Source organism: Gopherus evgoodei, chromosome 6 (genome assembly GCF_007399415.2).
Source record: "Gopherus evgoodei ecotype Sinaloan lineage chromosome 6, rGopEvg1_v1.p, whole genome shotgun sequence".
Classification (NCBI taxonomy): Eukaryota; Metazoa; Chordata; order Testudines; family Testudinidae; genus Gopherus; species Gopherus evgoodei.
In genome coordinates this window covers 7730549-7755363 of record NC_044327.1, presented here as the reverse complement: position 1 = coordinate 7755363, position 24815 = coordinate 7730549, and the positions used below count along the sequence as shown (strand labels likewise).

Here is a 24815-nt window from a genome sequence, read left to right as displayed (position 1 = left end):
CAATATACAAAAACCTGTAGGAGAGCACTTCAACCTCCCTGGCCACACTATAGCAGACCTTAAGGTGGCCATCCTGCAGCAAAAAAACTTCAGGACCAGACTTCAAAGAGAAACTGCTGAGCTTCAGTTCATCTGCAAATTTGACACCATCAGCTCAGGATTGAACAAAGACTGTGAATGGCTTGCCAATTACAGAACCAGTTTCTCCTCTCTTGGTTTTCACACCTCAACTGCTAGAACAGGGCCTCATCCTCCCTGATTGAACTGACCTCGTTATCTCTAGCTTGCTTGCTAGCACACATATATATACCTGCCCCTGGATATTTCCATTACATGCATCTGAGGAAGTGGGTATTCACCCACGAAAGCTCATGCTCCAAAACGTCTGTTAGTCTATAAGGTGCCACAGGATTCTTTGCTGCTTTTACAGATCCAGACTAACACGGCTACCCTCTGATACTATTTCTGTTCTGTATTTGGGAAAAAACAGATGATGTTATGTCATTGTAGAAATAACAGTTCTTCCATTCCACTAATATCTCTGGAGTAGTTAAACAGAAGTGACTGAAATTAGCTAGTTTTAAATCAGCAGGTCCAGATAACTTGTCTCCAAAAGTTTTAAAAGTAGGTTATAATTACAGTCCTGGGAAGCAGTGACTCTGAAAAAGATGTGGGGGTCATACTGAATAATTAACTGAAGATGGGCTCCCACTGTGACTCTGTTGCCAAAAGGGCTAATGCAATCCTGGGTTGCATAAACAGGGGAAGTAGAGAGGTTGTTTTACCTCTGTATTTGGCACAGTTGCAACTGGTGCTGTAATACTGTGTCCAGTTCTGGTGTCCACAATTCAAGAAAGATGTCAATGAATTGGAAAAGGTTTAGAGAAGAGCTACAAGACTGATTAAAAGATTAGCAAACATTCCTCTGTGGTACACTCAAGGAACTATTTAGCTTAATAAAGAAGATTAAAGGATGACTTGATTAGTCTATAAGTACCTACCATGGGGAACAAATATTTAATAAGGCTCTTCAGTCTAACAAAGAAAGATGTAACGTGATATAATGGCTGGAAGTTGAAGCTAGACAAATTCAGACTGGAAATAAGGTATAAATGTTTAATGGTGAGAGTAATAAACCACTGGGACAATTTAGCAAGGGTTGTGGAGGCTTCTCCATCACTGATACTTTTAAAATCAATGTTTGGTTATTTGTCTAAAAACTGCTCTGGGAATTATTTTGGGGAAGTTCTAGGGCCTGTGCGGTACAGGAGATCGGACTAGATGATCACAATGGTTCTTTCTGGTCTTGGAATCTGTGAATCCCTGGTTAAGAGGATGTAAAATAGTCATTCATTCAGAAAAGGGGAGAGGAGGAAGCTTTACATACATATATTTAACAAAGTAAAACTAGACTAATTCCTAACTGCTGATATGAAATGCCTCAGGCATTTATTCTAGTGAAATTCTTTAGAATTTCGAACTGGATTTTGGAAGAGGAGTGAGACATTTTACTAATGCTGTACTGTGAAATATTTTGTGTTTCACTAGTTGGGAATTTTAAATGATTTGGCGGTTATATCTTAGTGATTTAAACTCTGGGCCAGTTCGTCAGTTGGTGTAAACTGGCATAATTATATTGATTTCATTGAAGATAGGCCGATTTACATCAGCTGAGGATCTGGCCTGTTGTGTTGCATTCACAAAATTAATGTGAAAAGTATTTTATAGTAAATGTTTGAAGCAATGGTAACATCTTAATTTGTATAAATTATATTAAAGACAAAAGAATGGCAAACCATGCATAAATGCACATTGACCGTCACAGAAGTAAAGGATAGGTACGTAACAAAATTATAACAAGAATAGTGCATCTCTTCAAGTACTGCTTGGTTTGAAACACGTATACATAGCTGTTAATACGTGTATTGAAACTACTGCCACTGTTAAGTGAAAGAGCTGAAGGCCAAGTGAGTTCAGATGGGCATTGGGATAATTTTTTATTCGTGATCTGTCTGTCACCTAGCCATAAAACATGGACATTTAAATCTGGGAATGAGAACTGTTATATTGTATGCATTTCATTTATTCATACAAAGTTATTTTCTCAAGCCTTCAGAAGGAGAGAATTAATGCATTGATTGAACTTTGATGTCTTTTGCTTTCCATCTTGTTAAAATTAGCCATTTTGCTGCTATCACGACCTCTTAAAAAAAAACTATCCCAGAAGAGAGGATTGTATAAACAGGAATCTGTTTTAACACAAGATGCACAGAGCTCTGTGTAAGTTTGAAAGTTTGTGTCTCTCGCCAAGAGAAATTGGTCCAATAAAAGATATCTCACTTACCTTGTCCGCCACAAGATAAATCAGTTATAAACAAAATTAACTATCATCAGGACCTAGTTCCAGAACAGGGTTTTTATAGGTTATTCCCGTAACACATGGTTTTATAGGGCTATGACAGCTCTATACACCAATGCATGGGAGGAGGTATAGCAGCAAAGCTATTTTTCACCTTGTAGGTGTGGGTAAAGTCTTGTATTAATGCATGGTATAGCATGTGTACTGTATATAAAGGTGTATATGAAATTTCAGTTTGCACTATTTTATTTGAAAAATACACCCTTGCTAAATACTACCTAGTTTGAGTAAGTCATCTTGTTTTATCATTAGTTTTTATGCTACCTGTCAATCCTCATGGTAAAGGCTAGGCAGGTAGATTCTGTGCCAACGCTGCTACGTTTTCATGACCGTTTTGCAAAGCAGTAGTACTATGTGAATTGAACACGGACAATATTCTAAGACATATAAATATGTGAACATTTTTGAGAGCATGACATGTTAATGTTACAATTAAGCTTGGGTGTTTTGGCATGGAACTTCCTTTAACAGTAAGACAAAAATGAAGAACAATTGGAGGGAATCCTGTAGAAGTCTGTTTTTTCTCCCAAAAGTCTTTCCATAAGGTGTTGACCATTCTCTGGGCATTATCTAACTTCTGACACCAATTTTAGTCTATTATTTTCAGGTTCCAATCTCTTTCTCTATCTTTTTTAATTTGCAACCGCAACTTAGTCCCTGGGTTATATCTGTAGCCCTTTTGCTTATACCAATCAAGTCTGTCTCCTTTTTATCAACATTCATTGTTATTGGTATTGTAACAGTGTGAACTTTCATCTGCTTTCCAACATTCTATTCCTAGCAAAAAGACTTTTTTTTTTTTTAACATTATGCCAAGGCTCAACAAAGTTTTCAATATAAGGATCTGATACAAAGTTGTATGAAAATAGAGGCATAATACAAAGTCATATGAAAGTTATGTGAAGATGCTTAATGCAGAGACTTATCTACACCAGCGCCAAATTTGAATGTTGAATGAAAGAAGTCAGGAAGCCAATCGTGACATGAACAAATGGTATAAAGAGGAGTATATGGGATTCACAGAGCATTAAAATGCTTTCTGGAAGCAGTTACTTGTGCTAGATGGACCTTGGGGTCAAAATTGGGTTTTTTGAAGCAGCTTTGCTAATGGCAAGGACAGACATCTGGATTTTTTGGCCAGTGGGTGAAACTTTATTAAATCCACAGCAAAGTGGCTTCTCAGGGCCACCTGTCCTGCCTGTGGTGAAAATGGACCTGACCCTCTCTTCTCTGCTCTCACTTGCCTTCCCTCTTTTGATGCTGAAATCCAGAGCAATGAAGTCCCAAGGATTAACAGCCACTTAAAACCAAGGCCATATCAGAGACTGCATTAGTCCAAGCCATATCATAGCCTGCAACAGCCCCTGAACTTGTAAAATGGCTTAAGCTCCCCCAATAGCCAACCATTTTCCTGAGAAACATGTGAGGCCTAATGCAGTTGTGAGGCTTCCCCAAAACATTCTGACCTCTGTGGTTTGGGGAGAGGGCTTGAAACTCCTGCTGCCAGGACCTACTATGATCCTGTGACATGAATGCTAAACAAATTATACAAAATCTAGGCTGATTTATCACCAGTACCAAAGTATCCACACCAGCAGTTTGGAGATAGAAAGGACCTAATGAAGCCATCCAGTCCATCTGCCTATCAATGCAGGATTATTCCTTTCAATTCTTGTTAAATAGAACTATACAAATAGTGGATGAAAGGCATGCAGTAGAGGTATATCAGCTGAGGTTTAGATACCAGATAGTGTTTCTCAGTATTTCTCATTGTCAAATTAACTGTAATTAGTCGAATCTGAACAATGTCATATGGATTGCAGGAATATCGTGTGTTACAGGAGGGGTGCCACAGGGATTGGTCCAGGCTTTCAATAATCTATGGGGGACAGGTTGACAGTACACTGACTGTTTTCATATAGTACTAACTGGATGGCATCGCAGACAAATACAACTGGACCTATACAGAGAAGAGCAGGAAATAAAATAAGACTCAGTTTTGAAAAATGCAGTTCAGTACACCAAGGAAAAAGTAATCTCGTAAACACTAATATTCAGTGTGGGAGAGAAACCAGGAGAACAGAAATGTCAAAAGAGAACAGCGATGAAAAGAAGATGATAAAATAGACACAAACTAGCAATTGTTGTTTTCTGTTGGCTGTTTGCCTTGTATCTGTTTCACAGTAAAATTGTTCAGAGGAGAAGGGCATGTTCTTGCTTCAGGAAGTTTACATTGTTCTACAGCATCTTTTTCTCTTCTGATCAAGAGCTGTATTAATGCAAACTATGATTTTTTACAATTCCTATGGCAATGTGTCTAGTGCCTGCCAGCTCTCTTTTATTTTAAAGAATGAAATATGACCTGGGGTCTGCCAAGTTGTGATACTGACAGACTGGTCAATTCGGGAACGACTCATTACATTTCAATGCCTCTCGTTGAGTTATCAGGACAATCTACACGTGTGTGAATTTCAAAGAGATGTCCTAGACGAGCAGTCATTAACCCGAGCAATCATTATCCCATTTATTTGTAGGAATAGAAATCAAAGGTAGGTGCTAAGGGTATTTGTCTGTGTTTACCTGAATCTTGTTACAAGTTTAACAGTGTGATCTACTTAGCTTGTAGATACTAATCCTGCTCCTGTCTCATAATGCTTCATTACTCTATTCTATTAGAGATCAAAAGGGGATATTATCATTTAGATGGGACTTGTGGTATAATCATATTATTGTCCTAATCTGTCTTTGGAAGTTATAATTCCACATAGTAAACCACCTGTGAGCTGTCTTAATAGTTTGCCAGGCTAATTGTCTTATGTGAATGGATACAGATAGTCTACCTGTGTATGCACAGGAAACAGATTAGTTTCAAAACAATAATCTGCACTGCCCATTCTTCATCGGGGTGGGGGGAAGGTCCTGCTGTGACAATTGCTGTCAAGAGACTTATCAGCTGGGTAGGGAACTATAAAGACAGCTTCAAGGCTGATCCTTTTTATCTCCCGTCTGCCTAAACTTTAACAGGGAAGGTCTGAGCCTTAAAGACTGAAGTTTCCAGGTTTAACCTGGATTATTCTGAAGGTCTCATGGAAGAACTTGAACCTGAACTGTTCATTGGACTATAACCTTTAAAATTGATTCCCAAAAGACTTTTACAAATCAGCAGCCTCACCATCTCTGCTTTCAAACTGACCTAAGGCCTTTACGCTTACCTGTATGTATATTGATCTTCTAACTACAGCAACTTTCTTCCTTCTTTTTCTCTTTTATTATTAAACTTTTAGTGTTTTAGTTACTAAAGGACTGGCATCTGCGTGGTTATTGTGTAAGATCTGAGACTCGTATTGGCCTGGTAATCAGTGTCTGGTCCTTTGGGACTGGTGAACCTCATATGTGGTGAATCAGGTTTTCAGAAACCTCTCACTATATTAGACTTGGCTGTCTAGATGGGAGTCACGGGCTGGAACGCTTAAAGGAGACTGTATTTGGCTTCTTGGTAACGGGTGGTATTACAGGAGCTGTTTTGTTACTGGCTTGGTGAATCTAATTAGAGAATAAAGCACCACTTTGGGGATTTGGCTGCCCTATTCCTTGCAGTCTGCCCTGAATATAGCATCCTCAGTGTGGTGCATCCAGGCACCTGGTCACACAAGTATTCAGTGTAAATGGGTGATGTACTTTTATAAGAAAAAAGTGGTTTTCTTCTCACATTTTTTGCCAGCATAATGTTTTTATTTTTTAAGTTCACCTCCATACAGTATACCCTATTTTTAGTAGAAATAGATGAGCGAGCCATTATAGGGTGAAGGATTTGGTGAAGAATGTTAACGGTTGGGATTTGTAAGAGCAAGGCGAGCAGAAAATCCATAAATAGTGTGGGAGTTCCCGGCTTTGCCTCCCTGTATGTCATTAAATATTAATTTAGAAGGAAGATTTGAGCTGGACTATATTTAGTACTCGGAATAGGGAATTTGCAGTAATTGCATCATTCAGTGCAGCTATTTGCTGCGCAAGAGTCTGATAAGCCTTTGATTTTTCTGGTTCTAGTTATTGTCAGCATACGTTTAAGTATTTCTACACTTCATGAATTCTGAGTACTCCGTAGTGTCGGAAGATAATCTAGGAAATGAGCTGAACTTTTAAAGAGTAAAAATGGATGCAACCTCCTGCACCGCACTAAAACATGAATAAATATCAACAGATGTTTCTAATGGCACTTTATCCACAGTACGTACTTCTCCCTCTTTCTGTACCTTATCCCTTACCTCACCAACAAAGGAAGTAATATGCTAGGAAAGCAGCCATAGATCAGAGTTTTAGATGGAGCCTATAACTTGCCTTAGTCCTGCATATGCTCATTTTTAAAGGCACTCTGTGGCTGTCAGGCTGTTAACGAACACAACTGGCTGATGCTTTAAAGTCCCCACCAAAATGTACACTGTATAGACTAGGGCAGTGGAACAGCTGTCTCATGTGACTCCTTCACCTAGTTGAACTCATCTGTCAAGTTAAAAGTTTTAAATGGGATGGTGGTAAATCACCCAATTGGGATGATGGTTAATGTCATTTACTGAGTCCAGAGGGTGTTCTCATGGTAGAGCCTCTGAGTGATCAAATGCTATAGCAGCCCTACTCAATGGTTTGCTGATATTAGTATCAAACGCTGAAATGGAAGGTGTATTTTTTTTATTACTCAAAAACTTTAACCTAATTACCCAAAGATTGTGATTTCATCAGTTAAGCCAACTGGGTCTGAGTTTTATTGGGTTTGGAGACATTCAAGGAAAATCAATCTACTATGGAATAGTCTTCATGCTAAGTACAGTAGTTGTTCTTGGAGCCATTAGCAAACCAGAACGCCAGCATTTTTATGGAATGTTGTGCTGCTGAAGGACTGTTTGGGGAATATGACATTAAAACCATTGTAATCACTTATGCCCACTACACATTTCATGACCCTTTCTTCATGAGTTAGGGGATTAGCTCTTATACCCATCTAAAATATATTAAAAATAACTACATTCGGCTTACTGAAATCCCTTCCTGTCAGCACTGAACTACCTCAGCCTGGATTCCTCACTGCACACAGTCTTCTTACATTCCTGCACAGGTTGAACACTGTGTGCTTCATTTATAATGTGCTATACAAGTGTTTGAAACCTTTGTGTGGGCTCGAGTTTACTTTACCAACCTTCTCCTAGTGCTTCTACCCAACTCCTAGAAAAGCACATGGAGATTCAGAATTCAGTCACTGAGGATTGTCAGCAAGGATTGCAGAGGGTCAGTCTCCTCACAATCAAGTCCAAAAAGAACAAGAGGAATTAAGTTAATATTTAGATGCCAACTTAATAAAATTTTAGAATGATAAAGAAACATAATCAAATAACTTAATTTCTACTTAATAACAAGGCTATGTTATAATCCACATACATTATCTTCACAGTTGTACATAAATATAAAAACTCACATTAAATCTAAATAAAGTAGTTCCCACAGAAGAAATAGTAACTCTAAGTTCCAGAAGCTTTAGGGTTAGGGTCACTTAAGTCTTGGTTCCTCAGCTTTGTACAGTCTGAGAGTCAACTTCCCCTTTATGTAACTAGCACTGCCCCTCCTTCCCCGTCAGAAATCTAACAATATCAGTAACCTGCTGCACAATGCTTCAAAGTTAGATGGAAGCAGCCTGTTTGTTTCCCGGCAGAGCCATCAGGGAGCAGAGACTGCAGGTGGGGGCCCTCCTGCACACAGCCCTAGCTATCCCCTCCTTGTATCCTGAGCTACCCCACTGCCTGCACACAGCCCTTAGCCACCCCATCTCTGCACCCTGAACGATTTTCAGACTTTTTGAGTTGAGCACCCTGCCCTTTTGAGTGATAATTTTTGGTTGTGCCCACAACCCAGACAGGCTGGGTGCCTGCTGAGGTGAGTCGGGGGTGGATGTGGCATTCCCTGCCCAGACCCCACCTGGCAATTGGCCTAAGCCCCGCTGGCCCCTGATGCCCTGAAATAGAAGTTAGACTAGGCCTATGCCTGAGGGACTCCCTGGCCCATAGCCCTGAGTGCCCCACTGGGCCCTGGAGTTTTTATGGCACATAGAGGGAGCCTCAGAAAGAAAGATTTCAAACCCCCGCTACACAGCATACCCAAAACTACCACACCCAATTCCAGACATTTCTGGGGGTTAAATGTTAATTGTGCATCTCAGAGCAATGACCCAGCCACAACTCATTCCTCCCCCTTTCTTCCCTTTAGATTCTTAAAGATCTCTCCCTGTTAGGCTTGTGGGTTACACTTGTCCCTCACAACAGGAATGGGGGCAAGGAATCTCATCTTAGACCTTGGGCTTCTCTGGCCCAACCTTCCCCTCCCTCCCCCTCGTCTTTTAAGTGTCCATAGCTGATGAGCCGAATCATTTTGTTAGTAGCTTAATCATCCAGTTCTTAACCATTTCTCTCTTTTGTTTGGCCCATGTGGGATGCTTGCAAGTTGCACAGAGTGGTGAGTCAGCTTTAGGCTACTCACATTCTGTCATAATTCCAGAAAGTGTAGTGCAGTGTTGCTATGAGCGATGAAACAGTTCTCCTTTCTCCCCCACATTGGCTGCATTTCATTTAGAGGGAAGGTGAATCCTACTTTGAAGTTGTGGTGAGCTCTTTTTGAATTTTAAGTGTTATACAAATAGAAGGTAGTCAGATATTACTGTATCTGAGTAGTTCTGTGCTTTCTATATTACTATTTAGCTTAGATACTGTTTTTCTAGTCCTGATGGGAAAAGTATTGGAAAGGTTCATCTTTTTTTGATAGAAAACTGTATTTTCCTATGTTTTTCAGTTTATAGTATGGGATATCAAAATCAGCATTTGTCTATTTTTGTCAGTCAGTACATGCCTAAATACCATTCCGTCCATTAAAATTTGCTCTTAATCAATTTATTTCTAATCAAGGGAATTGCCATTTTTAGACCTTCCAACTGATTAATTTTTGAGATTGTGAAATCTTTCACTTAACATAAGGCTATATCAAATGTATTGGCGGGGGAACATTGGGAACAGAAACTGTCTTTGTTTTAAAAAAATAAAGGCTGGGCTTTGTCAAAGGGGCCTACAGCAGTTAAACGCATAATTACCATTGAGTTGGTCACCTAACTCATGTAGATTCCTTTGACAATCTCATTCATACTCTTTAGTGTTTAACAGACATCAGACGCATTCAGCCATAAATAATCTTCACCCGGTCACATCTGTCCTCAAAGTGTGTGACTCTGAGAATTGACTGTAAAACAAAACCAAGAAACAAACAACAATTATCTTCATACTGAACAGGTCTTGTCTTTTGTTTATTCAGTCAGATTAGCTAAGGTCTTGTCTATACTATGGGGGTAAATCTGCCTAATTGACGCAACTCCAGCTATGTGAATAACATAGCTTAGGTTTCTTCTTCGAGTGCTTGCTCATATCGATTCCAATTAGGTGTGCGCATGCTGCGTTCACGTTCGTTAGAAGATTTTTACCCTAGCAACACTCGGTAGGTCAGCTGGGTCACCCCCTGGAGTGGCGCCTTTATGGCTCCGGATATATACCCCTGCCGTCCCAACGGCCCTTCAGTTCCTTCTTACCGCCCGTGACGGTTGTTGGAATTGTGGAGCGCGGCTTAGCTGATCTCCACTTCCCTAGCTTACTCGTAGTTCTTTACTGTTAGTTGTGTATATAGTTCGAACTTTTACAGTTATAGTTAGTCTTAGTTGTTTGTATATATATAGTTAGTGTATATAGTTGAAGGGAGACTGGGGATTAGCCCCTTCCCCCCCCCCAGGTACTGGGACCCATGCCCGGGTCACCAGGATTCAAACCGTGCTCGGCCTGCCAAAAGCTGATGCCAACAGGGGATCCCCACGACTCCTGCCTCAAGTGCCTTGAGGAAACCCATCTTCCTGACAAGTGCCGCATCTGTAAAGCCTTTAAGCTGAGGACGAAGAAGGAACGAGACTTTAGTCTGAAACAGCTCCTCATGGAGGCGGCACTTAGCCCAGCACCGTCGGTACCGAGCATTGAACAATCTGCTTCTGTAAGGAGCGGTCCTTTGGCTCCGGACCGCTCCAGTGCCGTGAAGCAGTCCCGGTACCGACCCTCCCCTGCACCAATGTCGGCTCAGCACTGCTCCCTGTTCTTGCGGCCCAGGAAGCAACTCAAAGCTCCAGTGGCTTCGGTATCATCCGCACCGTAGAAGGAGCATATGTCTAAGACAGATCGCCTGGCACCGACATCTGCCGCAGCACCGTCGGTTCCAGTCCTGCAAGGGCCATTGAGTCCGGTGCCTGAAAGCTCACCGGCTCACACCATGGTCGAGCTCGCTCTCCCATCCACGCTGGAGACTTCCATGGCACGGGAGTTGATTGCGCTGACGGAGACCGCGCTGCCTCAACCCCTGGCACCGCCAGTGCGGGTCATCCAATCTATTGGGAAGCCTGCCTTGCTGAGGCCACCCTCCATGTGAGCCGCTGAGAGACATCGTTCAAGATCTCGGTCCCGCCGACCATCTCAGTCATGCCACCAATCCCGGTCCCGACGCCACTCACAGTCCCAGCACCACTCTCCATTGCGGTACCGGTCACATTCATGGCACTGCTCAGTCTCTCGCTCACCTACCTGGTACCAATCCAGCTCCCGGCACCGTTCATGGCACCGCTCATCTCGCAGCCATTCCAGGCGAAGGGGATCGAGATCGCGGTGGACCTCCCGGCACCAATATGGTTGTAGGTCCCGGTCTCGCTCACGGTACCGTTACAGCTCCCGGTACAGCTCCCCAGTGCCATCCCGGGAACGACCAGCCAGAGACAGGGCTCCTTCTCAGGGCCGCTCAGCACTGCCTTAGCCATCGAGACACACCTCGGTGTCGTCTCATGCTGGTAGTGTTTCCTACGCACAGGACCGCGACTTGGACGTGCCTAGCCACACGTTTCCGGAGAGCCATGGCCACGAGCAAGGGGCCCATCAGTGGTCTTTCTGGACACATTAGGCGTACCACCAAGCCCAAGGTGATCCATCAGCTGCACCACGGTCTGCTCCATCGGAACACCTGATGCCAGAGGCAACTATAAGCCGCCCCCACCATGGGTACGAATGAGGCTTCGGTACCACCAGCAGATACCCAGGCCCCACTTGAGCCTGACGTCACTCCTCAAGAATAGGAGCCCCCACAGGATCCTCTTGTCCCTGGCCTTTCTCTTCTTCCTCACCAGATGAGGCAGTGGCAGGGACATCCTCCTCCGGCCCTCCCCCAATTGACCTAAGGCCCATCAGGACCTTTTGAGGCGGGTGGCGCAGAATATGAATCTGCATGTAGAGGAGGTCCCTGAAATAGAGGACCCAGTCGTGGACATCTTGTCAGCAGACATCCCTACAAGAGTGGCCCTGCCCTTCATTCGCACTATACAGGTGAACGCTGATACCATCTGGCAATCCCCAACCTCTATTCCCCCCATTGCCAGGGGAGTAGAGCGAAAGTACATGGTGCCCTCCAAGGGCTACAAATATCTGTACGTGCACCCTCCTCCTTGCTCCCTAGTAGTGCAGTCGGTCAACGAGCGGGAACGTCATGGCCAGCAAGCTCCTGCTCCCAAGTCCAAAGAGGCAAGGCGCATGGACTTGCTAGGCCGCAAAATATATTCGGCTGGGGGCCTCCAGCTTAGGGTAGCAAACCAGCAGGACCTCCTAAGCAGATACAACTATAATACATGGATGTCCCTGGGGAAGTTCACGGAGGTTGTTCCCCAGGAGTCCCGCCAAGAATTTGCGGCCCTGTTGGAAGAAGGGAAAAAGGTAGCAAGAACCTCCCTCCAAGCTTCTCTGGACGCAGCGGACTCTGCTGCTAGGACTCTAGCTTCTGGAGTGGCGATGAGATGCATCTCCTGGCTCCAGGTGTCAGGCCTTCCACCTGAATTACAGCAGACTTTACAGGACTTGCCCTTTGAAGGCCAGGGGCTATCCTCAGAAAAGACCGACCTTAGGCTGGAAAGTCTAAAGGACAATAGAGTAATTATGCGCTCGCTGGGGTGCACACCCCAGTAACCCACACTGGTCTTTCTGCCCCCAGCCTCACCGCACTTACCCCCTTCCTAGGCCATGACAGGACTTCACCAGAAGGCGTGGCAGGGGGAATCGTAGAAGGCAGTCTGGACCCCAGGGCGGTCAAAATCATCTGCAGGGCCCAAAGCCATCTGCAGGGCCCAAAAAGAACTTTTGAAGGGGCGCCCAAGGACGGCGCACCAGTTGTTTTCCCGGATCCTTCTCCACCTTTTTACAACTGCCTCTCCCATTTCCTCCGTGCGTGGTCCCAGCTAACATCAGATCATTGTGTCCTGCGCACGGTGGAATTGGGATACTACCTTCAGTTTGTTTCACTCCCTCCTTCCCACCCCACCTCCTCGTCCCTCTTCAGGGACCCCTCTCACAAGCAATTCCTCTTACGGGAGGTCCAGACGCTCCTAACCATTGGAGCTATAGAGGAGGTACCAAAAGACCTGAGGGGCAAGGGGTTTTATTCCAACTACTTCCTAATCCCCAAGGCGAAGGGAGGTCTTAGACCGATTCTAGACCTGCGAGGACTCAACAAGTTCATGATAAAGTTGAAGTTCCGCATGGTATCCCTGGGGACCATCATCCCGTCCTTGGATCCCAGAGACTGGTATGCCGCCACCAATATGAAGGACGTGTATTTCCACATCGCAATTTACCCACCACACAGACCGTACCTTCGTTTCGTGGTCAATCATCAACGTTTTCAATTCACGGTCCTTCCATTCGGCCTTTCTACGGCCCTGCGAGTATTCACAAAATGCATGGTGGTAGTTGCTGCCTCTCTTCACCATCATCGGGTGCACGTCTACCCGTATCTCAATGATTGGCTCATTCGAGGGACCTCCAAGTCACAGGTGAGTAGTCACCTCTGCATCATCAAAGATCTCTTCACGAGACTAGGCCTGATGATTAACGCCGAGAAGTCGAATCTGGTACCCACGCAGAGAATAGACTTCATTGGGGTGATTCTGGACTCCAGTCTTGCCAGAGCTTGCCTGCCACAGCCTTGCTTCCAAGCGATGGCAACAGTTTTTCAAGGCCTTCAAACCTTCCCGACAACGTCAATTCACACTCGTCTCAGTTTCCTAGGCCACATGGCTGCCTGCACCTTCGTGACCAAACACGCCAGACTGCACCTCTGTCCACTTCAAACCTGGCTCGCCTCAGTGTACTGACCATGCCGAGACAGCCTGGATATGGTAGTCACGGTTCCCTCGAACATTTTAGCATCTCTGACCTGGTGGCTGAACCCCTCCCTGGTCTGTGCAGGAATGCCATTCCAACCACTGCAACCTTTGATGGCCCTAACCACAGACGCATCATCTCTGGGTTGGGGTGCCCACCTAGAGGGTCTCCATACACAAGGCCTTTGGTCGGTTCAAGAGTTAACCTTACACATCAATGTGCGGGAGCTGTGAGCAGTTTGCCTAGCGTTCCAGGTGTTTTCTCATCAACTCCAAGGCCGTTGTGCCTCAGCATTTAGGGACAACACAACAGCCATATTTTATATAAACAGGAAGGGCGGAGCTCACTCTTCCCCTCTTTGTTAGGAAGCCATTCAGCTCTGGGAGTTTTGCATAGCTCACTCAATCGACCTGGTAGCATCCTTTCTCCCAGGAGTTCAGAACACCCTGGCAGATTACCTCAGCAGATCCTTCCTAACCCACGAGTGGTCGATTCATCCAGATGTCATCCATTCATCCAGACATCTGGATGAATTTTCACCTCTCGCGAGAATCAGAAATGCCACGTGTTCTGCTCCTTCCAGGGTCGCTCTCTGGCTCCCTCTCAGACGCATTCCTGATACTGTGAATGAACCATCTGCTGTATGCCTTTCCACCGTTCCCGCTGGTCCACAGAGTCCTGCTCAAGCTCTGCAGAGACAGGGCCTGCCTGGTCATGATCGCCCCAGTGTGGTCGACGCAGCACTGGTACACCATGTTGATCGACCTGTCGGTGACCAACCCATTTCCCCTACTACTTTGGCCGGATCTCATAAGTCAGGACTACAGCAGACTTCGCCATCCAAACCTACAGTCTCTTCACTTCACAGCATGGTTGCTGCGTGGTTAAGCCAGTCCGAGTTGCACTGCTCTGCCTCGGTGCAACAGGTGCTCTTAGGCAGTAGGAAACCTTCCACTAGGTTGACACCTGGCCAAGTGGAAGCGTTTCTCCTGCTGATGCGCTCAACGTAACGCTGTTCTCACACAGATACCAGTCCCTATGGTCCTGGACTACCTCTTGTCCTTGAAGCAACACGGCCTAGTGGTTTCATCCATAAAAGTGCATCTGTCGGCCATCTCAGCCTTCCACTCAGGGGAGAACGGACGCTCAGTCTTTTCTCACCCTATGGTTTCAAGGTTCCCCAAGGGCTTGGAAAGTTTGTACCCACAGGTTCGACGTCCTGCCCCGACCTGGGACCTCAGTCTCGTTCTAGCCAAGCTTATGGGCGCTCCCTTCGAGCGGCTAGTCACCTGCTCGCTGCTGTACCTCTCCTGGAAGACAGCCTTCCTCGTCGCCATTACATCGGCGAGGTGAGTGTTCAAGCTTTGGGCTCTCACAGCAGACCCACCCTGCACAGTGTTTCATAAGGACGAGGTACAGCTGCGACCACACCCCACCTTCCTCCCTAAGGTGGTGTTGGCTTTTCATGTCAATCAAGACATCTTCCTTCCAGTCTTCTTCCCGAAGCCCCACTTGTTGCGTCGGGAACAGCAGCTGCACTCCTTAGACATCCGTAGGGCTCTCGCCTTTTATATTGAAAGAACAAAGCCATTTAGATGGACACCCCAGCTCTTCGTAGCGGTGGCAGATCGAATGAAGGGCTTGCCGGTCTCCTTGCAGCGAATTTCATCTTGTGACATCCTGTATCTGTACCTGCTATGACTTGGCCCACGTTCCAACTAGTCACCTTGCCGCCCACTCTACTCGGGCTCAAGCTTCATCTGCCGCCTTCCTGGCGCATATACCCATCCAGGAGATATGTCGTGCAGCTACCTGGTCATCGGTTCACAGCTTTGCATCACATTAAGCATTGGTGCAACAGTCCAGGGATGATGCGGTGTTTGGCTCAGCAGTCTTACATTCTGCAACATCCCACTCCTACCCCACCGCCTAGGTAAGGCTTGGGAGTCACCTAAATGAAATCGATATAAGCAAGCACTCAAAGAAGAAAAGACAGTTACTCACCTTTGTAACTGTTGTTCTTTGAGATGTGTTGCTCATATCCATTCCAAACCCGCCCTCCTTCTCCTCTGTCAGAGTAGCCAGCAAGAAGGAACTGAAGGCTCGTTGGGTCGGCAGGGGCATATATCCAGCGCCATAACGATGCCACTCCAGGGGGTGACCCAGCTGACCCACCAAGTATTGCTAGGATAAAAATCTTCCGATGAACGTGCACGTGGTGCCCGCACACCTAATTGGAATGGATATGAGCAACACATCTCGAACAGTTACAAAGGTGAGTAATTGTCTTTTACTTACTGTGGGTCTACACTGCACTGAGTCAATGGGAGACACTGTCTCATCGACTTATCTTACGCTTCTCGTTCCTGTCGGAGTCGACAGAAGGGTGATCTGCAGTTGATTTAGCAGGTCTTCACTAGACCTGCTAAATTGATCCCCAGTGCATCGATATCTGCAGTGTCGATCCTCGGTAAGTGTAGACATGCCATATGTTTAGTGACAAATTTCCGCTACTTTTTACTTCAGTTAGCACAGACTGCTAGGATTGAGTGAGCTGCAGATTCTGTTCAGTCTATGTAGTAACAAAATACCGTATTAAATTTAGAATCAGTTACATTTGCACAAGCCAATGAAGACAATAGAAATTTACTGGTGTAACTGAGGTCTAATTTTGCCTACAGAATATTTTATTGGTTATGTGTAAGAAGGGAGAAACCTAGCCTATTCTTCTATCTTAGCTGAGTTTCCGTGGCTTGGTAGTTAGGGAATGACATTTATTTATAAACTGAGCATATTTGTTCTGGAGTTGCTGAGTAACAATGAATATGGCACTGCCATTTTTAATCAATTGCCAGAGTGGAAATATGCTGCAGTGGCCCATTATTTTTCCCCCTGAAATCAGTAGGAGTTTTGCAGTTGATTTCAATGGGAGCAGGATTTGGCCTGAAGTTACTAACTGAACTTAAAGAATAGTATATTCATGTATTTAGTGACCCATATAAACCATGACAATTTGAGGGCTTGATATTTTGTCACTAATATAAAAAGACAGTGTATCTTAGACCTACCTGGCCATCTTAAATGATTTTCTGTTCAGAAGAATATCAAGGTTCATGTAGTTAAAAACTGAGAGGAATGTCATTCACTATCCACTCAGAATCTGAGTCTATACAAACTATAATCTATGGATTCTGTTCATGGGCTTGGTTACTAAGAAAATAAAAATCTTTGTGGAAAGAAACTTTCTTATCATATTATTCCCTCCATTCACTGAGCTTTGTTCCATCTACCAACCTGACCAGGCGCGCATAATTTGGAGTGGGTGAGCAATCTCTGCCGAGCTAAGTCAAGACACACGCATGTGGAAGGCAGGGAGGGTATGCACTACTGTGACATCACTACTATAGAGGGAAGTGCCTCTGAATAGAAACAGTGAGTCTGCATATCTTGCAATCCTGGGTACTTTCTACAGAGCCTTCCATTTCCACACTGCCTCATTTGGGTGTCTTCTGACTCGTATCATGTGGGTACCAGGATTCCGACCACACAGATTGAGTTGAGAAGAAGCTTGTTGCGACACATTGGGCAAAACAACTGGGCTAGATCATTCTGAGAGAGGAACATCCGGCTGAGCTCTCCTGTGATGCGGGATCCTGCTAGCTAAAGGGAAGGGAGAAAAGGGGGCAAATGAGAATGGGGGGTGGGGGGCCGGATAAAAGTTGCAGAAGTTCAGAGTTGCAGAAGAGAAGGAAAAGGGATAGAGTTGCAGTTTTACCAATGGAGACGGTATAGCCTGGGGTTTGGGTCATGAGGGAAATCTGTTAAAAACTATGTCAAAAAATGAGAATATACTACTTCCATCAGACTTCTAATATTTCACTGGATTGGCAGATCTGTACTTTATGAGAAGACTAATTTATGGTTAGGATGATGCTAAGCTGTCAGCCTTTATGACATGGATTTAATTGACTGCTCTCTCTCACTTTGAAATACAATCTTTTTCTGGAGGGCATATATAAAGCCAAGCTTGTTAACTTTTCTAATACTCTCATTTTTACATTGCTTTAATACAGTATCTTCGCTTCTTGGCAGCAGTTCATTTTGAGAGTGCCAAGTTTTGTGCACTGCCCAATTACCCTTTACTAATGTTAGAGAGCTCTCACTAAGACATAAATAATCCTTTTCTGTTCTGTACCATCCAGCAAAGAGGGGAAAACTAGTCTTGGGAAAATTGTCATCACCCCTTCCTATAGAATGGTTCTGCAGAAACGTGGGGCTTGTGCATCAGAAGGGGAACAGTGCAAAAGACACATCCTTCATTGTTAAAAGTTGCCAACATAACTTTTATGGAGTCTTTACATAGAAAAAATATTGAAAGTAGACATCTGGATATCTATCTCCATACACAGATGACTCCCATCGCCATAGTATCAGGCACCTTTATTGTGGTGGTCAGCTGCTGCAGTGACAGATGCTTCAGAGGCTGTACGGAAAAGGACAAAGATATATAAGGCAATAGAGAAACCCTTTTTAGTTACATTATTGCCGTTGAATAATAAATATGGCATTAGTCTTCTAAATAAAGATGATCATGTAAGAGGTGCCTTTATAATAAAACAATGTTAGATGAAGATACGAAAAGTTGAGAGATCTATATAACAGGTGTTTGTTCATTTTGCGGGATGGGGGTGAGAATCCTGACATTGGTACTGGGCTGTTACTATTATCAGTAATAATGCAGCAAGGCAGAAGTGTTCAATAAAGATTTCAGTTCTGTATTTGGGGGAAAAACAGATGACATCTTATTGCATGTTGATAACACTTTCCATTCCACTCCAGTCTCTGAAGGATGTTAAACAGAAACTACTAAGGTTCAACATTTTATTAACTCAGCAGGCTCAGATAACTTGCATCCCAGAGTTTTAAAAGAGCTGGCTGAGGTGCTCACTGGACCATTAATGTTTATTTTCAATAAGTTTTGAAGCAGTGGGGAAGTACCAGAAGAAAGCTAATGTTCTGCCAGTTTTTAAAAAGGGTAAATGGGATTTCCTGAATAATTATAGGCCTGTCAGCCTGGCATTGATCCCGGGCAAAATAATGGCGTGGCTGACATGAGACTCGATTAATCAAGAATCAAAGGAAGGTAATGTAATTAATGCAAATCAACATGGGTTTACGCAAAACAGACCTTGTCAGACTAACTTTGATGAGATTACAAGTTGGGTTGGTAAAAGTAATAGTGTTGACTTCTGTTACTAAGACTTTTGTAAGGCATTTGACTTGGACCACATGATATTTTTATTAAAAAAGAGTAGAATGATATTAAATGGATTAAAAACTGGCTAACTGGTAAGTCTCAAAATGCAATTGCAAATAGGGAATCCTCATTGAGCAGATGTGTTCCCTACAGGGATAAGTTCTTGACCCTATGCTATTTAACATTTTTAGCAGTGACTTGGAAAGTAAACATAAAATCATCACTGATAAAGTTTGCAGCTGACACACAACTTGGTAAGTTAGGCACAGGCAAACAATATGTGTTTTAATACAACTGAGTGTAAATGTATGCATCAAAGAATAAAGACTCTGGGCCAGTGATCCCCAATGCAGTGCCTGTGGGCTCCATGGCACCTGCTGGAGCATCTATCTGCACCCACGTACTGGCCGGCGGACAAGCATCTGCTGAAATGTCACCAAAAAGCAGCAACGTCAAGAGGCATCGCCACCAAAAAGCTGCCGAAAAGCAGCCGCATCAAGAGGCATCGCCGCCGAAATGCCGCTAATTTTTGGCGGCATTTCGGTGGCGACACCTCTTGATGATGCTGCTTCTCAGTGGCATTTCAGTAGCGACACCTCTTGATGCTGCTGCTTCTCAGTGGCATTTCAGCAGTGACAGCTCTTGATGTTGCCGCTTCTCGACAGCGTTTCGGCGGATGCTTATCAGCCAGCCATGGTCCTCGGCGGCTTATCATCTGGCACCTGCCAGATGAAAAAGTTTGGGTACTACTGCCCTGGGCCATGCTTACTGGATGGAGGACTCAAAAAGATTTGGGGTCATGGTGAATTATCAGAGAACATGAGCTCCCAATGTGATGCTGTGGCCAAAAGAGCTAATGTGATACTTGCATGTATAAACAGGATCTCAAATAGCAGTAAAGAGGTTATTTTACTTCTGTATTTGGCACTGGTACAACCGCGGCTGGTATACTATTTCTAGTTCTGGTGCCCGCAATTCAAGAAGGATGTTGATAAATTGGAGAAGGTTCAGAGAAATGTCACAGGAATTATTAAAGAATTAGAAAAAATGCCTTATAGTGATAGACTCAAGGAGCTCAGTCTATTCAGATTAACAGAGAGAAGGTTATGGGGTGACTTGAGTACAGTCTAAGTACATACAGGGGGAACAGTATTTAATAATGATGTCTTCAGTCCAACAGAGAGGTAGAACATGATCCAGTGGCTGGAAGTTAAAGCTGGGCCAATTCAGACAGGAAATAAGGTGTAAATTTTTGACAGTGACAGTAATTAACCATTGGAACAGTTTACCAAAGGTCATGGTGGACTCTCCATAACTGACCATTTTTAAATCACCGCAAGGTGTTTTTCTAAAGTATCTGCTCTGAGTTTGCAGTTGGAGGGGGATGTTCTTTGGCTTGTGTCACACAAGGAGGTCATACCAGATAGCTAAAATGATCCCTCTGATCTTGGAATCTATAGTACGTGAACATTAACTTTTTTTTTTTCTTTTAACAGGAATTCGGCAGCAATGGGTCATGGCTGTTTCTGCTATGCACTGATATGTTCGGTTCCAGTCACAGTCTACATCATTTTGGTAACGGGTCTACGGTACCACTTGTTCATATGGAGTGTGTTCTCACCTAAACTTCTTTATGAGGGAGTGCGTGTATTCATCACAGCTGCTGTTTGCCTGTTCTTTACAGCCATGGATCAGAACCGGTCTCAGAAAATCCACGACTGAAAGTGAATGTATTGTTCCAAAGGCTGTCATCACAGTACTCCACAGACTGGAGTCGTATAATGAAAATAATGGTTTTAAATTATCCTGTGAAATTTAATTCTTTCATTTGTTGGAAAACGTATGTTATAAAAGGCTTGTTTTATTTAAATAGGTTTGTGTTTCAGAATGTTTAATCAGAGTAAACCCACCTTTTCATCATTAGTTACAGCTCCCTTATTCTGTATCAGTTACTTCAGAACTCAGATCTTTACCATCTTCACCATTGCAGCCACTACCATCTTATTTAATGAGGCATCAGATATTAAGAACTTCCTTAGTAATGAAGTCTTATTGGTGTTTTGTCAGTGTCACCATTGCCTTCAATGTTAAGGGCCTGATCCCGATCAATGGGAGATATCGGGCTTTAAATGAGGACACACTTGACTGTCCTCATTCAATTAGGTGAAAAACTGTGCTCACTAAGTTTAGATTTCTTCAGTTACTCTAAAATTGCTGGTTTGTGGCACAATCTTTATACAGCTATTTTTAGCTAGACAATAAAATATTAAAGGTAATTCATTAAAACCACAGTCCCAAAAGCCATTATAAACTGGAATAACATTAGTTTGAAGTAACCTTGTGGACTTTAGTCATAAGATTAAGGTGTGTTTGTAAATTGAAGAATATTATTTTTCTATTGTGTGGAACAAATAATGTTCAAATCTTACTTGTTTATGTATATTTGAGGTTGACAATGAGAAGGTTACTAGGTGAAGGCAATATGTAATGCCAAGCCTACATTGGTAGATACTTTGATAGTTGAAGCCTGACAACTCACTGTGGTATTAAATATTTTCAGTTCTATTAAATAATATGTAATTCTATAAACGTGAGTTCCTTGAAATTGCAGATTTGTGTAAATACGTATGTCAGTGCCTAGCAGGCATTTATGAAATGAGAAATATGTATTTTACATGCTGTAAATGTGTGGGATTGACTTTGCAGTCACCATAATGTGGAATGACAGTTTCCTTCCTTTTAGATTGTCACTGCAAGATAATGCAGGATTTCTTGGTGAAACTTACAAGATCTTATATTCTTTAACTGATATTTGTGTTTTTCCCCGTATATATTTAACCTTTTCATCAAACTAGTGGGTGGGTTCTGTGCAATAATTCAGTGTCAGTTTTTCTAGCAGTTTTCTTAATGTATGCATTTTTCCCTATAAATGCAGTATTCCATCCTGTAGAGGAATGCCATGATTAAGTGTGTGAGACTTCTGTATTCCTTTTCCTGAGCATCATACAATGAATAAGAAGCATTAAGGGCAGACAAAGTAATGAATCTTTTACAGAGTCTGAATGCTCAGTTCTAGAATGTGTTGCTGCTTATTATTAAATATGTATGATTAGATTTTAACCTGTTTGATTTTCACACATTACAGAAGCATTAGAGCTTTGAGCATTGGAAGGGCTAATAGAGTCAGTTTCAAGCACTAAGGTATGTTATGATGTCAGATTCCCTACTTATGCTCCGGATGCACTTGTCTGATAGCCTGAAACCTCACAACATGCCCCCAGGGAATGTGGCACAGTAAATGCACATCTTGCTATTTTCCAAGCTATCATCAAGAAAACAAATCAATGTTAACTATACTAGATTTAAGTAGTCTTTCCATATTTTTTTAAACTCTCACTCTGACCTGTGTAGTAACATAATCACAATCAGTATCACAGTTAAATGTATTAGAGGTATATTGATGGGTTTAACAGATGATGTACCCTCTTGTACTGCATCCGTTTGAAAACAAATGCTTTTGAGACCTGTAATTCACTCCTGAGGCTGATGGCCCATTTGTTAGGGTTGCTTATAACCTTCATCTCAACTTTCAGACACTGTGAGGTTCAGAAAGAGGCCACATCTATTCTGGTATATGGCATCTCTGTTACCAAAAGGAGCCAACGGCCTATTTTAATCACGATAATGTGAATTCTGTGAATGGGCAATCTCAAAATGTTGGCCTTCTATAACTGGTGTTCAGCTGGAGAAAACTACATAAGAAACTGATGGCTCTTGAACATCATTAATTGTGACCTGTGTTAGGGCAAACTTTCATTTTCTGGATACCCTTTCTTAAATAAAAACGCTTTAACTACAAAGTGTTGAATATTGGAAGTATTTTGTATTTGCTAAAATGTCTCGCACGCACATAGCACAATGAGAATTCTCTTTATACTCAGGTCGAATATTTTTCTGGTTATTTGTTGCTTGGCAACAGCATAGGGATTATTGCCATCTTCTATATTTGGTAAATTCCTGAGCAACACTTCCTAATTTTAGTCTAGGATGTAATTACAGGGGCCTAGAGCCTGATGGGTGGAGGGAGAAATGCTAACACACACAGATATGGGAAGCTGCCTCTGGGGTCCAGCAAATCAATTTAAAATCCTCCACTACAGGAATTATTGATTGCAATTGTATGGATTGTTCTGCAGGAGGTCAGACTGAATGATCATAGTAGTCCCTTCTGGCCTGAAGATACTTATCTAAGCAATTTATCCTCATATGTTGGGAACTCTTCCTTTGGCCTTGTGGGCGGTGAGATGAGAGATGACACCGCTGTAATATGGCATGCTCAGCTTGGAAGGATATGATAGTCAACAGCAGTTTGCAAAAAGAAATTTTGATTGGACCAGCACTAACTCCCACAGTTGCATTGCCTCCACACAGTGTGGAAGTGTGTGCAGGTCACACCGAGGGGCAGCAGATGGACAACTACTCTACGTGTTACAGTAGGGTGTTTGGGCTTGTCAGGCCTGAGCTGTGAGGGAGGCATTTTGATCACCCATCCACAGGCCCTAACTCTTCATTTTTGGCTGTATGGCAAGAAAATGTGGTGGCTTCAGTTTTTGAGCTGTGGTTCTCACTCTTAAGTTTTTTAAATGAAATATTGTTGCTGGTGTGCTTGGAATTGAGTTCCACCCACATGGAGCTGGTGTGGTGAAATGGGGAGTTAGGCCCAAAGCTTGAGTTTAAACAAGGGGAACAGGCACTGCAAATGAATTCAGAAAGTATCACGCATAGGTAAATGGTGGTATCCTTCTTTTTCCTGAGTTCTGGTTTTATGGCTTCTAGCTAGTAAGGAAAAAAGTGGGCTCCAGAAGTAGATTCATTCTATAGGAGAGATGAATGGTCAGACTCAGAGTGCATACTGCTTTATGTACACAATGTACGCTTTCCTATCTCAAATCTACTTCATAATGAACGTTTTTCCAGCTTCACCACTTTTTGCTGCACTTGACATTGGAAGGGTCTGAACAAGAATAGTAGCAGCACTTCAACAAGAGAAGGTGAGGTTCTTTTTAAGAAAAAGCAGCTTGAAAAATGATGAGAGAGACTTTTGAACTGTCACCTTGAAGTTCATGAGATTTGTTGCTGTTCAAATGCACAGTACTCAGAAGTTTGGAGAGCAAGTGTCAGAATATCAGTGGAGCAGCCTGGAATCCTTTTCTCATAGTTTTACAGAGAAATGCCTTTGTAGCGTGGAAAATAGCATAGCTGCACATGGGGTCCTGAGGGGGGTTCGTAAGGAGGTATTGGTTACGGTGTGTTTCAGTATGCTGACGACACCCAAATGTGTGCTTCTCATCCACTCATCCAGCTTGGAGAAGGATGCAGCTCAACACACCAGCCAATCTCAAATTGAGATTGGGGCATGGATGCAAGTGTGCTGGCTATATATAGCTCAACCCAGAAAAGATGGAGGGGATGTTGGGGAAAACAGCCTGAGGAGATAGCCAAGATAATATCACTAGTTCTGAAGGAGTGTCTGCCATTGGTCACCAGAGTTTGCAACTTAGAGCAGGTCTACACTACAGCCGGGATCGACGCTCTGAGATCGATCCACCAGCGGTCAATTTAGCAGGTCTAGTAAAGACCCACCAAATCGACTGCAGATCACTCTTCAGTCGACCCCTGTATCCCCCCCCGCCACACACACACACACCCTGACAAGAAGAGTAAGGTAAGTCAATGGGAGTCCATTGCCCTCCTGCATTGTAGACGGTAACTTGATCTAAGGTACGTCGACTCCAGCTACATTATTCACATAGCTGGAGTTGCGTAGCGTAGGTCAACCTACCGTGGTAGTGTAGACAGACCCATTGTAGTGTGTTTT

At 43.4% G+C, this 24815-nt stretch overlaps 1 protein-coding gene across 6 annotated transcripts in view; it reads left to right on the top strand.

Moving 5' to 3' along the window:
* Positions 1–22797, top strand: part of PIGG (phosphatidylinositol glycan anchor biosynthesis class G) — a 133640-nt gene extending 110843 nt beyond the window's left edge. For all 6 annotated transcript variants that reach the window (XM_030566185.1, XM_030566183.1, XM_030566184.1 and 3 more), the window contains one exon: positions 20434–22797. In XM_030566185.1, coding sequence (XP_030422045.1) covers positions 20434–20659 — 226 coding nt within the window. In that variant the 3' untranslated portion in view covers positions 20660–22797. The remainder of the gene's footprint in view (positions 1–20433) is intronic.
* Positions 22798–24815: the final 2018 nt, after the last annotated feature.